Source organism: Macaca nemestrina, chromosome 1 (assembly GCF_043159975.1).
Source record: "Macaca nemestrina isolate mMacNem1 chromosome 1, mMacNem.hap1, whole genome shotgun sequence".
Taxonomy (NCBI): Eukaryota; Metazoa; Chordata; class Mammalia; order Primates; family Cercopithecidae; genus Macaca; species Macaca nemestrina.
This window is the reverse complement of record NC_092125.1, coordinates 85,762,809-85,779,753: the sequence shown is the minus strand read 5'-3', so window position 1 is coordinate 85,779,753 and position 16,945 is coordinate 85,762,809. Positions and strand designations below refer to the sequence as shown.

The 16,945-nt window shown below is 52.1% G+C and overlaps 1 protein-coding gene and 2 pseudogenes across 6 annotated transcripts in view; 1 reads left to right on the top strand and 2 right to left on the bottom strand.

The window, feature by feature from the left end:
• The window catches only part of LOC105478798 (zinc finger protein 678), a 104,899-nt gene extending 100,997 nt beyond the window's left edge, over positions 1–3,902 (bottom strand). For 2 of the 6 annotated variants that reach the window (XM_071081619.1, XM_011736431.3), the window contains exon 1: positions 1,246–2,229. In XM_071081619.1, coding sequence (XP_070937720.1) covers positions 1,246–1,275 — 30 coding nt within the window. In that variant the 5' untranslated portion in view covers positions 1,276–2,229. Of the gene's footprint in view, positions 1–1,245; positions 2,230–2,261; positions 2,417–3,762 lie in introns of those variants that run through there. The other 4 variants (XM_071081615.1, XM_071081629.1, XM_071081620.1 and 1 more) reach the window with 3 other exon arrangements.
• A 1,480-nt stretch (positions 3,903–5,382) lies between these two features.
• Positions 5,383–5,502, bottom strand: LOC112426173 (5S ribosomal RNA; annotated as a pseudogene).
• Positions 5,503–12,118: 6,616 nt separating this feature from the next.
• On the top strand, positions 12,119–13,103 carry LOC139355305 (tubulin beta-8 chain-like; annotated as a pseudogene).
• The last annotated feature ends 3,842 nt before the right edge of the window (positions 13,104–16,945 follow it).

The window sequence follows — 16,945 nt, the reverse complement described above, 5'->3', positions numbered from 1 at the left end:
GGAGACCTGCCTGACCAACACGATGAAACTAAAACACAAAATACTAAAAATACAAAAATTAGCTCAGGGTGGTGGCACGCGTCTGTAATCCCAGCTACTCAGGAGGCTGAGGCAGGAGAATCGCCTGAACCCGGGAAGCAGAGGTTGCAGTGAGCCAAGATCGCGCCACTGCACTCCAGCCTGGGCTACAGAGCGAGACTCCTTCTTAAAGAAAAAACAAAAACAAAACAACAACAGCAACAACAAAGAGTGCCCTCCAATGTTCTGTGAAAAAATGATTAATTAAAATATTGTGCCTGGAGTATGCAATAAAAGACAAATAGCTGACAATGTTGTGAATTGAAGAGGACGGTGGTTTTTGTGAATTTTGGAAAGAGACTGAAAATTTAGTATTTTATTGCAGGCCAGAGTTAGGCTGGGGGAGCAGGGGAGGAGATTTGAGACCCTGCTTTCCATGTATTTGGAAAATGCAGGGGAAAACCAGTCTCTTGTGCAGTGTTAAAATAATTAGCAGGCAATTAGACAGATGTGGCTCTAGTGTCTTGCGTTTCGACATGAAAAATATTAGTAGCTCAAATGCATTTCTTGTTAATGACTATCTTAAGTGGAAACAAAATCCAGGTTCAACCAATCACAAAACTCCAATTAATCTCTAATTAAATAACCAGGAAATTTCCACCTGTACAGTCCAAATAAAGTGACTGTAACTGTCGCCAGTCAATTATTAAATTTGGCTTGCTTCCTCATGCACCCTACAAAAGCCTTTCCTTCAAGCACCTCCTCCATAAACCCACAAGCCACACACCATAGATGGGTGCTCTCCCATTCCAGAAACTCCCTTTGCTCAAACAAACTCTTCAAAGCTTTAAGAGTGACTCCCTTTATTTTTCACAGGAAAAAGGATGGACTGCACAGCTAAGATGAGCCCTATGGAACAGCTCTTCCCACGCATGTTTCGCACACCGAGTTGGGCTTCTCCCCGATGACCCTCCCCTCCGGACCAAGCACACAGTTTGGGGGACTGGCGGGGTGGCAGCTTCATAGCTGCCCAGAGAGGCCGGGGCGGAGGCCCGGGCGGAAGCCGCGGCGCAGCGATGGGAGGAGAATCACGCGGCGGCCCGGCCCCGCCCCTACCCAGAGGTGACAGATCCCACAGGTGCCAGCAGAGACTCCGGGCCGCGGACTCCGGAGCTGATGCGGGGAGGCCGGGCCGCCATCTTGGAACACCCTCCAGGGAACTCTCACCGTTTTCCGGATTTCGGTGTGTCCTGGCATCTTAGCTACGTAACTCCCAGCACCTGCAGGTCACAGGGAAACCAGACACTACAGCAGCAGAGTCACCAGGGCCTCCCGCAGGTGAGAATAAATAGCGGAGAAGACGCGACCGAAGCTCCAACTGGAGCGCAAGACAAAGGCCCCGCCAGATCCCGGAAACCGCCTCTGCCTCTCAAGCTGCGCTCCTGATTGGACAATTCCCACGTCAATGTCCCTGATTGGACAGGGCTCCAGGACCCTCCTCCTTTGGTTATGAGTGACAGGAGATGAGGTCAGCAAAGGGGTTGAATGAGACTATTAATAAAATGGGCAATTTTTTTTTGTATCCTTCCAAAATTGTTCCATGTCTTTACATGTATACCATCTTTAATAAAGGGCGCACTCTTAAGCCAATCTGCAATCTTTTTTCCTGAGTGTCTGAACAGCATCATCATCATCTTCTGTTGGAGAGAAACCTGAAGATGAGTTTTCCTCCCAAAGCACAGACCAGTCAGAAGCCGAGGCGTGCTTGGGAATGCTGGCGGGTGGAAAGGGGAGGCTGCCTGTGCATTCCGGTGCGCCTGTGGGACTGTCCTAGCAAGCAGGACCCAGCTGTAGAACAACTACGCAATGCATGTGTTTCTGACCAAAGGGGACCTGCTGTCCACCCGCCTCCTCTGCTGGGCAGGGCAGCTAATGGTTGGGGTATTTACATCCAGGCAGGTGTCCCAGGCCAGTCCCCTGTCAACCCATCATAATAAAAAAGTCAGAATCTATTTTCAAAAGTATATTCAAGGGCACATGTTCAGGATACCTACCTGAGAGCATAAAGTTGCCCTGAATATACACTCCAATTAGTAGCCATTACAAGTGGATTTTGAGAAAAGACGCAGTTCCTAAAGTTTTCATCAAAAATTTACATTAAAAATCCATAAGCCACTGACTGGCTATACATTGTTCTTTGTATCACAAATTCCAGATGAGGCAGCTCCTTAGGAACAACATACCTTTAAACAATTGCCTCTGGGAAAGGGTGTGGAGGTGTGTCTCAAATCCCATACTCAAGTCTCTCTGGGCCAGAAAAATCTTTTGTACCTCACAGAGCTTCAGCTGTTCAGAGCTATTCTTCTTTTCTTATTCCCATAGTCGGTACACTTGGACCCTTAACAAGAAATAAGTTCAAACAGAAAACTTGCCAAGCCACAGGAATAATGGCCTGTCAGTGCCCTCCACGAAGCTGATTGTCACCTTCCTTCAACACCCTTTCCACTGCTTCCCCCCAGCACACACATCCTGGATCCCGGGAGAGAGGGGCTGAAGCACACCCAGACACATCTCACGACCACCACGAGCAAAACCAACCCCCTCCCCACCCCGGCCCTCCCCACACAGACACACACTGGCGCACTCGCGCGGGTACACACATACACACACAGAGAGAAAGAGACAGATAGCTTGAGGGAGAGCAAGAGAGAAAGGGATGGAGAGAAAAAGGGAGGAAGAGAGAGACAGCGATAGAGAGAGAGAGACAGAGTGACGGAGGGGAGAGAGAGAGAGAACGCGAAAGAAAGGGTGCATGGTGGAGGGGAAAGAAGAGAAAGGGTGAGGGAGATAGAGAGCGAGAGCCATACAACCTTAGAGAGGGAGTCCTCTGCTCTGGTAGACAGGGCCCCATTGAGCAGGCCTGGGTAGGGTGGAGGGTGCTTGGGCTGGGCCAGAACAGGGTGGCAGGCCGCCCACGCGGGTGAACCAAGGGAGCCCTGAAACGTGTTTTTTCTTGGATTGGTTGATTTGGGGGTGCGTTTCTTAGGGTTTTTCCTTTGTTGGCTCCTCCCTGTCCTCTTGGTGCGGTGGGCCCCGAGATTTGTAGAGTGCGCGCATCCGTCTAGCTAGAGCGGAGGCGAGGAGCCACGGAGCCGGAGGCCTGGGTCTCTCTCGTGTCCTCGGGACTAGAGTTTACACGAAGTTGGTGGCAATGGGATTCTGGGTGCACAGGGACGGTTGTTTTGGTGGCTAATGAAGGCAATGACCTTCCCCGAGGGGGAAGCAGCCCATGCGTTCTGGAGCGGGGGTCTTGGCTGGCGTCTGCGGGGCCCGCTACCTCTGCCGGCCCCTTCCCTGGGCTTGGACGGTGGCGGCGGCGCCGCATGATTGAATTGAAGTGCTTGCGCCTCCCGGGAGCAGGAAGACACCCAGGACAGCAGGGAACCCGCCTCTACGCCTTCAGGGTCGGGCCCCGGCCAGCCACAACCCGGGCTCCTGCTGGGGCTGCGGCGAGGCGGGAGAGGTGGGATGCTGCTACCTGGCGGTGGTGCAGTGGGGGACCCCTAGGTCCCGGGCTGCTGCGGGGGCGCAGCAGGGCGGAAAAGGGGGGAGCACAGAGGGCGGTTAGGAAGCAAGCAGATAAAAGGGGAAGGTTAGGAAGAGTCAGAGGGCGGTTAGGAAGCAAGCAGACAAAATCCCTTCAGCACTCGGTATTCCCGGGCAGAATCCCATCCAAGTACTCACCCAGCCGACCCTGCTTAGCTTCACTAGATCAGAGGAGATCGGGCGCGTTCAGGTTGGTATGGACGTAGACCCTGACAGTGGCGCCTGGCCGCCCCAAGAACTGGGTCCAATCACGCCTGCCAGACTCCAGGCGTCCCCGCCACCCCGGGGGCGCGGGGCTCGGATGGCGGACCCCGGAGCCGCTCGCCCGCACCCGGGATGGGCTGCTCTCCCCCACTACACCTGAGCACCCCGGGCCGCCGCGCTGCGCCTTCCGTCGGCCTCCTAGAGCCTCCGGCAGTAGCTGGCAGCCAAGTCCCGCGAACACCACGGCGCCGCCCTGCTGCCCAACGGGGGCGTCAGAGGCCTCTGTCCCCTGCCCAGGCTTCGGACTCTCCGGGCGGCCTCCCTTCCGCCAACGCTGCAGGCCTTCCCCTGCCTCCCGAGCTCCCGAGCTTCCACCACATCTGGCCGCTCAGGACAGGGCGTCAGTGCCCAGGCCCTCCGATCCTCCACTTTAGCGCTGAGGGATTGTTTTGGATCCCTCGCAGCCCGTCTTGCAGACAGACATCCACACACAGACACACAAAGACACAGACACACACAGCTTGAATGAGAGCAAGAGAGAGGGATGGAGACATAGAAACGGAGGGAGAGAGAGAGACAGTGATAGAGAGACAGTGAGTCAGGAGAGAGGGAGAGAGAGAGAGAGAGAGAGAGAGAGAGAGAGAGAGCGAGAGAGCAGGCGACAGAAAGAGCACGAGGTGGAGGGGGAAGAAGAAGAGAGAGGGTGAGGGACCTAGAGAGCCCTAGAGCCTTGGAGAGGGAGCGTTCTGCTCCGGTAGACAGGGCCCCTTTAAGCAGGCCGGGGTAGGGTGGAGGGGGCTTGGGCTGGGCCAGAACAGGGTGGAAGGGCTAACGGAGTGACCCAAAGGAGCCGTGAGACGTATTTTTTGTTGGATTGGTTGCTTTGATGGTCCGTTTCGTAGGGTTTTTCCTTTGTTGGTTCCTCCCTGTCCTCTTGGGGCGGTGGGCCCCGAGATTTGTAGAGTGCACCCGTCACTCTGGCAAGAGCTGTGGCGCCAAGCATACCCACCGGGCCGAGGCCTGGGTCTGTCTCCTGTCCTTGGGACTGGAGTTTATAGAAGTTGGTGGCAAAGGGATTCCGAGTGCACAGGGACGGTTTTCCTGGTGGCTGGCGAAGGCAATGTCCTTCCCCTGGGGAAAGCAGCCCACGCGTTCTGGAGCGGAGGTCTTGTCTGGTGTCTTGTGGGGCCCTCTTCCCCGCCCCTTCCCCCGGCTTGGACGGTGACAGCGGCGCCAGATGAATGAATTGAATTCCCTGGGCGTCCCGGGAGAGGGAAGACACCCGGGACGGCAGGGAACCCAGCCACTGCGCCTTCGAGGTTGGCCCCGGTCCGCCCCGCCCCGCGCAGCTAACTGGGCTACTGATGGGGTGGCTGACAGGCAGAAGGGGTGGGAAGCTGCTAACCGGCGGTGCTGCAGTGGCGGATGCCTCATGAGGAGGTCCCGGGGTACCGCGGTGGCGCAGGCGGGTGGAAAAGGAGAAGCAGAGTCAGGGGGCGGTTGGGAAGCAACGGGCTAAAAGGGGGAAAGAGGGAGGGAGCGGGAAGCCAAAAAAGCCTACAGCACCCGGTATTTCCAGGCGGTCTCCCAGTTAAGTACTAACCAGGCCTGACCCTACTTAGCTTCCAGAGATAAGACGAGATCGGGTGCGTTCAGGGTGGTATGGCCATAGACGCCTGGCAGCCCCAAGAGCTCCGCTCAGTCTTGCGCGCCGGACTCTACATATCCCGGCAACCCCGGATCCACAGGGCTCGGATCAAGTATCCCTGAGCTGCTCGCCAGCGGCCGGGCTAGTCTGCTGTCCCCCTCTACCGGCTGCTCTCCCCTTCTACGCCGGAGCATGGTCTGTCGCAGTGTTGCGCCTTCAGCTGGCCTCCAAGAGCCTCCCGCAGTTGCTGGTGGCCAGGCCAAGCGCGGGACCGCCACAGCGCCGCCCTGCTGCCGGGCGGGGGCGCCAGAGGCCTCTGTCTCCTGCACAGGCTTCGGGCTCTGGAGGTGGCCTGCCTTCAGCCGAAGCTCCAGGCCTTCCCCCAGCTCCCTAGCTCCGGAGCTTCCACCACATCCGGCCGGCTCAGGACTGGGTGTGCTCCGAGGCGTCAGGGCCCAGGGCCCAGGGCCCACGGTCCTGGTATCCCCTCCGGTCCTCTGCCTTAGCACTGAGGGATTGTTTTGGATCCCTCGCGGTCCCTCCTGCAAGGCCCCCTCTTGCCCCACCCACCCAGAGCCTCCCGGGCTGCCCAAGGGCAATCAGCCAACCCAGTCCTACGGGCGCTCTTTCTCACAACGCCTTCACCCCCGTCCCCTGTCCCGACGGGGACCCAGCCTGTGGGCAACAAGGGGGCCAGGTGGGTTCTGCTTTGCCCCGCGCTGGCACCAAAGCCGGCAGCCTGATCCTGGGAGAGAGCGGCTGAGGGACACCCAGACACAACTCACGACCACCATGAGCAAAACCACCCATTCACACAGGGGAGCACGCGCGCGGCCACACACACACAGCTTGAAGGAGAGCAAGAGCGAGAGGGATGGAGAGATAGAAACGGAAGGAGAGAGAGACAGCGATAGAGAGACATGGGGGAGGGGAGAGAGAGAGAGAGAGAGAGAGAGAGATGGAGAGGTGGAGGGGGAAGAAGAGAAAGAAAGAGGGTGAGGGAGCTAGAGAGTAAAAGCGATAGAGCCTTGGAGAGAAAGCGCTCTTCAAGCCATAGAGAGAGAGACAGGGTGAGGGAGGGGGGAGAGAGAGAGAGAGAGAGGAAGAAGAGAAAGAGAGAGGGTGAGGGACCTAGAGAGGGAGGGCTCTGCTCTGGTAGACAGGGCCCCTTTGAGCAGGCCGGGGTAGGGTGGAGGGTGCTTGAGCTGGGCCAGAACAGGGTGGCAGGGCCGCCCACCAGGGTGGGCCAATGGAGCCCTGAGAAGTGTTTTTTCTTGGATTGGTTGGTTGCGTTGGAGGTGCGTTTCATAGGGTTTTTCCTTTGTTTGCTCCTTCCTGTCCACTTGTTGCAGTGGGCCCCGAGATTTGTAGACTCTCCCTGTCCGTCTGGCGAGAGCCCTGACGCTGAGAGTGCCCATGGGGCCTGAGGCCTGGGTCTCTCTCGTGTCCTTGGGACTGGAGTTTACACGAAGTTGTTGGCAATGGGATTCCAGGTGTACAGTTACGGTTTTCCTGCTGACTGGCGAAGGTAATGTCCTTTCGCCGGGAAAAGCAGCATTCTGGAGCGGAGGTCTTGGCTGGCATCTGTGGGACCCGCTGCCCCTTCCCGCCCCTTCCCCCAGCTTGGACTGTAGAGGCGGCGCCGGATGAGTGAATTGAATTGCCTGGGGGTCCCGGGAGCAAGAACCTCCCAGGACTGCAGGGAGCCCGCCCCTGCGTCTCTAGGGTCCGGCTGGGCCCGCCGCTCCCGGCGCAGCGAGCCAGGCTCCTGCCGCAGCGGCGGCGGCGAGGGGGAAGAGGTGGGATGCTGCTACCTAGTGGTGCTGCAATTGTGGACACCCATGAGGAGGTCCCGGGCTGCGGCGGGGGCGCAGGCCTGCAGAAAAAGGGGAGCAGAGTTAGGGGGCGGTTGGGAAGCAGGGCGATAAAAGGGGTAAACAGGGAGGGAGCAGGAAGCCAAAAAGCCTTCAGCACCCGGTATTTCTGCTGTGGGAAACTGAGGACCAGAGAGACCGATATGGGAAAACAGGAGGATGTTTATATTAAGGTACACACTGGTTCAGTGGATTCCCATTCAAAAAGCTGAGGGTTGAACAAAAACAGAGTTTGGCTTATAAAGGCTAGCATACAAGAGCAAAACAAAGGCAGTAAATCATATATTGACAGGTCACGTAATCTATAGCATAACTGATGACTTGACATAACTTGTGGCTTTATAGCTGCTTCGAAAGAAAAAACAAGAACTGTCTAAATAAAGACATTTGTCCTTTTTTTTTTTCCCCCCCTCACACTTGCTCCAGAGGAGGGGTGTCTGGGACCTATTCCGTTGGTTTTGACTTCAGGGGCAGCGTTATCTTATAACTGTCTTTGAAGCGAGCTTGCTAGGCAGAGGAAAATTTGTTCTTTTTTTTTTTTTTTTTTTTTTTTAACCTTTGCCTTGCCACATTCTGGGCCTTGGCTTTTACTTCTCAGACTAGGTCACTGACATTCTTAAAGCCTTGTCAGTTACTTTTCTTGGAGTGAATGAATGTAGTACTTATTGTCATTATTTTCAAATTTCTGCCTCAGTTTTCCCCTTTAATGCTTTTTATAAACAAGATTTTAATAGAAAGCATCACTATTACTTGATTCTTTTTGAAAGAACAGTTTTTCTTTTTTAGGCACAGGCTGATATTTACGCAGAGCCATTAGCTGAGTGGTAGTTTGCTTAGCTACAATTGCCTCTATAGTTGATTTAATGCTCCTAACAAGGAGGGGTAAAAGACAAGGAAGTATCAAGCAACCTCCTAGTATGACTGGAACTTCTCCTGTTAATGTTTCGAATCCACTGAAAGAGGTGAACCAGCCTCCAACGATGGAATCAGGAGTCCACCCTTTACAGGTCTGGACTGGAACATGGGCTAATTTTCTCATTCTTGCAGTTATTTGGATAATAGCTTTTCTATTGTCATCAATTTCTAGGCAGCAATTAGTTAGATTAAACTTTCCACATACTTCTCCTTCCTGGGCTAGGAGATAGTCTAAAACCAGTCTATTTTGATAAATGGTGTTTCTAATTTTTGTGGCCTGTTGGGCCAATAAGTCTAATGCATTTGCTATTTCATTAGTGATAATTTCAAGAACTGCTTGCAAACTTGTGATGCGGTTAAGCATGTAAATTGGGGTGCGGTACCCCCATGACCTATCTTGTGCCCAGGTAGCTGGCCCACAGTATTGAATTATTCTTTCAGGTGGCCAATCTGTGTCTTTCTAATCTCCTATTTTATGTCTTTTTTATGTCTGCATTTCTTTGTTTCTTCCTTTAATTTCATCATAGACAGGATACCCTAAGGTTTCCTCTTGTTGCAGTGGAAGCAAAAAGAAAGACGGCCTAATTGTTCTGAGTACACAAGCCCCTGTCCGTTTGGCTGGTAACTGTTGGTTGGCCCGTGGCCCACAAATCCAATAGAGACAAGAGGGTGCCTGCCAGGTATTTAGAACTTCAAGCTGATACCAGGTGTGATTTAGAGAAGAGAAACAGGAGAATGGATTTGGATGAGGTGATTTGGAACTATTTTTACCTTGCAAGAAAGTTTTTCTTAGTGTTTCATTATAATATTGCAGTACTAAACATATTAATTCTTCTACTGGGTCTGTAAAAGCTTTTCCTCAGCGAGCAACACAGTATCCCCTGATAACAGAAGCTTTTTAATTTTTTTTAATTTATTTATTATTATTATACTTTAAGTTGTAGGGTACATGTGCATAACGTGCAGGTTTGTTACATATGTATACTTGTGCCATGTTGGTGTGCTGCACCCATCAACTCGTCATTTACATCAGGTATAAATCCCAATGCAATCCCTCCCCCCTCCCCCCTCCCCATGATAGGCCCCGGTGGGTGATGTTCCCCTTCCTGAGTCCAAGTGATCTCATTGTTCAGTTCCCACCTATGAGTGAGAACATGCGGTGTTTGGTTTTCTGTTCTTGTGATAGTTTGCTGAGAATGATGGTTTCCAGCTGCATCCATGTCCCTACAAAGGACACAAACTCATCCTTTTTTATGGCTGCATACTATTCCATGGTGTATATGTGCCACATTTTCTTAATCCAATCTGTCACTGATGGACATTCCTTCTTTGTCTCTTTTGATCTTTGATGGTTTAAAGTCTGTTTTATCAGAGACTAGTATTGCAACCCCTGCTTTTTTTGTTCTCCATTTGTTTGGTAAATCTTCCTCCATCCCTTTATTTTGAGCCTATGTATGTCTCTGCATGTGAGATGGGTCTCTGAATACAGCAGACTGATGGGTCTTGACTCTTTATCCAGTTTGCCAGTCTGTGTCTTTTAATTGGACCATTTAGTCCATTTACATTTAAGGTTAATATTGTTATGTGTGTACTTGATCCTGCCATTATGATATTAACTGGTTATTTTGCTCGTTAGTTGATGCAGTTTCTTCCTGGCCTCGATGGTCTTCACATTTTGGCATGTTTTTGCAATGGCTGGTACCGGTTGTTCCTTTCCATGTTTAGTGCTTCCTTCAGGGTCTCTTGTAAGGCAGGCCTAGTGGTGACAAAATCTCTAAGCATTTGCTTATCTGTAAAGGATTTTATTTCTCCTTCACTTATGAAACTTAGTTTGGCTGGATATGAAATTCTGGGTTTAAAATTCTTTTCTTTAAGAATGTTGAATATTGGCCCCCACTCTCTTCTGGCTTGTAGAGTTTCTGCCGAGAGATCTGCTGTTAGTCTGATGGGCTTCCCTTTGTGGGTAACCCGACCTTTCTCTCTGGCTGCCCTTAACATTTTTTCCTTCATTTCAACTTTGGTGAATCTGGCAATTACGTGTCTTGGAGTTGCTCTTCTCGAGGAGTATCTTTGTGGCGTTCTCTGTATTTCCTGGATTTGAATGTTGGCCTGCCCTACTAGGTTGGGGAAGTTCTCCTGGATGATATCCTGAAGAGTGTTTTCCAACTTGGGTCCATTTTCCCCCTCACTTTCAGGCACCCCAATCAGACATAGATTTGGTCTTTTTACATAATCCCATACTTCTTGCAGGCTTTGTTCATTTCTTTTTCTTCTTTTTTCTTTTGGTTTCTCTTCTCACTTCATTTCATTCATTTGATCCTCAATCGCTGATACTCTTTCTTCCAGTTGATCGAGTTGGTTACTGAAGCTTGTGCATTTGTCACGTATTTCTCGTGTCATGGTTTTCATCTCTGTCAGTTCGTTTATGACCTTCTCTGCATTAATTACTCTAGCCGTCAATTCTTCCACTTTTTTTCAAGATTTTTAGTTTCTTTGCGCTGGGTACGTAATTCCTCCTTTAGCTCTGAGAAGTTTGATGGACTGAAGCCTTCTTCTCTCATCTCGTCAAAGTCATTCTCCGTCAAGCTTTGATCCGTTGCTGGCGATGAGCTGCGCTCCTTTGCTGGGGGAGATGCACTCTTATTTTTTGAATTTCCAGCTTTTCTGCTCTGCTTTTTCCCCATCTTTGTGGTTTTATCTGCCTCTGGTCTTTCATGATGATGGTGACGTACTGATGGGGTTTTGGTGTGGGTGTCCTTCCTGTTTGATAGTTTTCCTTCTAACAGTCAGGACCCTCAGCTGCAGGTCTGTTGGAAATTGCTTGAGGTCCACTCCAGACCCTGTTTGCCTGGGTGTCAGCAGCAGAGGCTGCAGAAGATAGAATATTGCTAAACAGCGAGTGTACCTGTCTGATTCTTGCTTTGGAGGCTTCCTCTCAGGGGTGTACTCCACCCTGTGAGGTGTGGGGTGTCAGACTGCCCCTAGTGGGGGATGTCTCCCAGTTAGGCTACTCAGGGGTCAGGGACCCACTTGAGTAGGCAGTCTGTCCCTTCTCAGATCTCAACCTCCATGTTGGGAGATCCACTGCTCTCTTCAAAGCTGTCAGACAGAGTCATTTGCGTCTGCAGAGGTTTCTGCTGCTTTTGTGGTTGTTTACTGTGCCCTGTCCCCAGAGGTGGAGTCTACAGAGACAGGCAGGTTTCCTTGAGCTGCTGTGAGCTCCACCCAGTTCGAGTTTCCCAGGGGCTTTGTTTACCTACTTAAGCCTCAGCAATGGCGGGCGCCCCTCCCCCAGCCTCGCTGCTGCCTTGCCGCGAGATCGCAGACTGCTGTGCTAGCAATGAGGGAGGCTCCGTGGGCGTGGGACCCCCCGGCCAGGTGTGGGATATAATCTCCTCGTGTGCCTGTTTGCTTAAAGCGCAGTACTGGGGTGGGAGTTACCCGATTTTCCAGGTGTTGTGTGTCTCAGTTCCCCTGGCTAGGAAAAGGGATTCCCTTTCCCCTTGCACTTCCCAGGTGAGGCGATGCCTCGCCCTGCTTCAGCTCTCGCTGGTCGGGCTGCAGCAGCAGCTGACCAGCACCGATTGTCCAGCACTCCCTAGTGAGATGAACTCAGTACCTCAGTTGAAAATGCAGAAATCACAGGTCTTCTGTGTCGCTCGCGCTGGGAGTTGGAGACTGGAGCTGTTCCTATTTGGCCATCTTGCTCCGCCCCCCACTTGGCCCTTTTTTGCATTGTGGTGGCCCCTGATGACTGTATATCTGGCCATCCAGTGACTTGCTATACTGTCTTACAGGTCAGTGTGGGGCCAGGAACAACTGGGCCAAGGGGCACTACACAGAAGGTGCAGAGCTGAAGGCGTCGGTGATGGATGTTGTGAAAAAAGAATCAGAGCTGTGACTGCCTGCAGGGTTTCCAGCTTACCCGCTCCCTGGGTGGAGGGACTGGATCTGGGATGGGTACCCTTCTCATCAGTAATATCTGGGAGGGGTACCCAGACAGGATCATAAATGGTGTTCTGCCTTTGCCCAAGGTGTCAGATACCATGGTGGAGTCCTACAGTGTCACCCTCTCAGTCTACCAGCTCATAGAAATTGCAAAGGGGACCTTTGCATTGATAGCGAAGCCCTGTAGTTCTGCATGACATCTGTTCCAGAACCCTAAAACTGCCCACACCCACCTATGGTGACCTGAATCACCTGGTGTCTGCTACCATGAGTGGGGTCATCATGTGCCTGCGCTTCCCAGGCCAGCTGAATACTGACCTGCAAAGGCTGGCCATGAACATGATCCCATTTCCCCGGCTGTGCACTTCTTCATGCCTGACTTTGCCCCACCGACCAGCCAGGGCAGCCAACAGTACTGGGCCCTGACTGTGGCTGAGCTTACCCAGCAAATATTTGATGCTAAGAATATGATGGTTGCCTGTGAGCCCCATCATGGCCACTACCTAATGTTGGCTGCCATTTTCAGAGGTTGTGTGTCCATGAGGGAGGTGGATGAGCAAATGTTCAATATTTAAAACAAGAACAGCAGCTACTTTGCTGACTGGCTCTCACAATGTGAAAACGGCCATCTGTGCCATTGCACCTAAGGGGCTAAAAATGTCAGCCACCTGCATCGGCAACAACACGCCATCCTGGAGCTGTTCAAGTGTGTTCCAGGCCTTCCTGCACTGGTACATGGGTGAGGGCATGGACGTGATGGAGTTCACCAAGGCCGAGAGCAACATGAACGACTTGCTGTCTGAGTAAGCAGTACCAGGATGCCACAGCTGAGGAGGAAGGAGGTGGCCTAGAGCCTGCCTTTTCTGGGTAAAGAGGGGAAGCGGTGTGGATTCTCTAATGTGTTCTGATAGCCATGTGTCACTACGCACTTGTTCTTTGTGTCTTCACATCTCCTCTTGTTGCATTCTAAAGCATTTTCATAGTATGCAGTTTTGCCTAATAGAGCATTCTCTTAGCATCTGCTTTCACCTGCACTTTCTATAGGCCCTCTGGGTACTGCTGGCAGATGTAATTGTGCTGCAAGGTTACAGCTGACTTGGGCTTCTATGCCCAGGAACAAGCATTCCAGTGGTTCCTGGCGGGGTTAGTATGGGCTATGGACATGGCAGGCATGCTTCATAGGAGCTTGAACCTGCCCTGGGCCTTGGTCATCTGCTCAGTAGGGAACCTGCTTCCTGAAGGCAACCCTTGCTTCTCCTCCACAGGACCAGCTGGTCTCTGTAACTTAAAAGAGGCCAGTGTTGCCCACCCCCACCCTACTTCCAAAAGGGTTGGGCAATTCTACCCCAAGGTAGGACCTTGGAGACAATGTAGTAGCACTACTGGTGCTGAACCAGCAATAAAGGGTGGTCAAATAGGGGGCCAGCTACCCGTTCCCCATGATAGCATGGGTGTGTCAGTGTGACCTCTTCCCCCTAATCATATGGGCACATGAATATCTGGCAGGGGCAGAGACTAGTTGGCAGGAATCAAGCCCACTGTGTACTCACATGCATGTAGAAGGGAATTAGGCCCTGGGGGCTGTACATGTGGTCACTGGGCCTGTGTGTGTCTCTCCATGGGTGCAGTTTCTGAACAGGAACTGGGAATCTGGCAACCAGTGATGAAAATGCCTACTCAGGGGTCTGTTCCGCCCCAGGCTGGAGGGATGGCACTCCCTGGAAAAGTAGCTAATGTACACTGCCTCTTGTCTCACCTATCTCCCGCTTCAAAGCAGGGGGAGAATACAAGGCTATCAGGATGAGAGAGGTGGAAGTGGCACCTTTGGGGTCAGGCCCTTAAGCCAGGCAGAGCCTCTTTCCCAGGCCTCTCAGGAAGCCTGGACTTCGAGGCCTGCCTCCAGGAAGCTGTCAATAAGATGTGTATGAGCTGGGTGCTTGGGAGCACACCCAGGACAGTGCTCTTCTACCTGGCTCTTATAGAACTCAGCCATGGCCTGTATGACACCCTGTTGGTAATTCACCCCATCACACAGGTGGATCAGGAAGATGAAGCCAGCATAGCCTGGGGTTGGGCAGATGTTCACGTCCTATCCCAGATCCCCTTGGCCTTCCCCTAGGCCTGCCCACCTGTCTCAGGTGCATCAGGGAAGGCAGGTGAGGCTCATCTCCTTTTCCCTAAATGCTGGCAATTGCTTCACAGGCAAGCAGAGGAGTGTCTCATCTTTGGAAAATATGTCCCTGGGTAGGGACACAGCTGGGAGGTGAGAGAAGTTCCCCTTTAATGCCCCAACCTGTTCTCAGAGCAAGAAAAGGGGCCTCTGTGACAGCCCTCCTCACTGGCTCTTGCCCTCTGAGGGGTGTCCTTGCCCAGCACAGCCCAGGCCTTCACCCACCTGACTTGGCCTTACATGGAGCTGGTTGGGAAGGTTCAGCTGCAGCAACAACTGGAAGCTGCCCATAACTAGTGTCTCCACCCGTGGGTGGTGTCAGATGTTCCTCCCTCCTGCAGTGGTACAGCCAGAGTGGCAGAGGGGGCAAGTCACTGCTGCAGTTCCCACCTGGTTCTGAGTGGGGCCCAGGCTTGGTTCCTGTGTATTTCCCAATTACCTGGTTCCACCTGGGACTTCATGGATGGGAGTGGTCCTCTTAGGGGCCTTTTTTTTTAATATGCCAGCTGCAGGTCTGTGTTTCTCAAGTCTCAGGAGTCCTGCTTCCAGCCCGGCAAGCATGGGCCATGGTGGGAGGGGGCACGAAGCTTCCAGAAAGCAGAACCTAGTGACTGCTGATGGTTTTCTTCCTTCAGTGGGAGTCAGCTCAGAATCTCAACGTTCTTGTAGGGCTTCAAAACAGTACAGACAGGGTAGCGTGTAAGCAATTGAGGCAGAATGATGGGGCCAGGAGGGAGCAGGGCCAAGGTCTGGTGGCTTACCCATGTAGAAGGGATTGTAGGGATTATCTACTATCCGGGAATTCAGTGGAGCTTGGTCTCATTAAAGCCCTAGATGAACTTGGACTTGGACATGGGAGACAGCATGAAGTGGGGGCTCTACTACATGCTGTGGTTTTTGAGCAGCTGTGCCATGGTGTACCCATAGATGTTCCCCACTTGGAGCACAGCTGTGGGTAGAAGCTGGCATAGCTGCAGAGGGAAGAGGAGGAGCAGGCGGCAGGAGGAGTCTCAAGAGCAGCCTCAGGCAGCCAGATGGGGCCTCTGCAAGCAAAATGCAGATCCAGCGTGTTGGCCTCTTAGCTTCTTGGCTTGCTGCAGATCACCTGACCTCTGCTTACCTATAAATGGGGGTTGCAGTAGCACCTGCCTTCTGGGACTCTCACAGCTTGAAGGGGCAGCACACGCCATGTGCTGAGAATGCACCTGACTCTGGGGAGCTTCTGACAGCACATCAGATTCAGCATACCCAACCTCTACCAGACACCATGAAATCTTCCCTACCCCTCATTCCAACTGAAGGGAAAGGGAGTCTGTCCTAGGGGAGCAAGTATAGGCATATTTCTCTGGTGGGCACATTGCCCAGGCTTGGGAAAGCCCCTTGGACACATGCTGGTTTCACTAGGAATCTGTGGGGTGGATTTAGCCTGGAGCCCTGTACCCCAGGAGGCCAGTGGCCCCCTACCTGGGACCAGGACTGCACCCCAGGAGGTCAGTAGCCCCCTACATGGGAAGCAGGTGGTGGGGCTGAACTTTGAGGGAAGTCATCATTTGGTATCAGGAAAAGTGCAAGTGGTTGATGGTGGTTCAGTTCTGCAGGGCTTGTGTAATAACCCAAAGAGTGCAAAGTTAACACAGGCTCATCAGTTTAAAAGATAATGGGGCAGTTGTCTTCATCTGCCCCTTTCCCAGAAGTAACTGGTGTTCAGAGGTGGATCTGGTTTCTTCCAAGCCCTTTCCCTTTGCATGTAGCTGTGCGCATGTATTTAGGTGTGTGTACACACATTCTGCAGAGGAGTTTTGTTTTTTTATTTGGGGGCATAACTAGTGAGGCAGCCTGGTATTGTAAGTGTGGAGTCCTCTATGGAGTGGGCATTGGGACCTTACTAGCTGGCTTCTGCCAGCTGTTTCCCCAGTTTCTGCCCTTCACAGACATGCTGGCCACCTGTTATGACATTCAGTAGTCTGGTCCCCGGTTAGTAACATGAGAGGACTTAGTCAGCTACATCATAATACTGGAAAAGCCCACATTATGCAGAGAGAAAGTATAAATGAATATTTGTGTACTGCTCGGCTGGAGTCCACAGTACATGACTGAAATGACAAAGGGATTTTTTTCACCTAATATTTGGACCCTGAAAGAGGGCATTTATGGTTTTCTTATTTAGAACACAGAATAAGTACTACCCAAAATTATCCCCAACTCCCACTTCACCCCTCTAGTTTACCTGCCTTGGAGAGAAAGAGGAACTCACCTGGTTAATGCAAGCCTGAAATTATTTGAGCCAGGTCACTGTGTAAAGGTCATACTGACTCTGTCCTCTCATGTGTCACATTCTCAACTCAGATATTTCATAGCTCCCTGTATACAGGTAGATACAGTACCCTCCTAGCCTCCTTTCTTGGTATGATACATGCCTGACAGCATGTGAGAGGGCTCAAGGTCCAGGCTCATGGGATGATTTGGGCAAGACTGTTCTGCTTGCCCCATCTAATCTCTCCAGGTGACCCTGCATGCATATGTTCCTCCATCTAGTTCCAGAATAGGGGATAGGAGGTTATA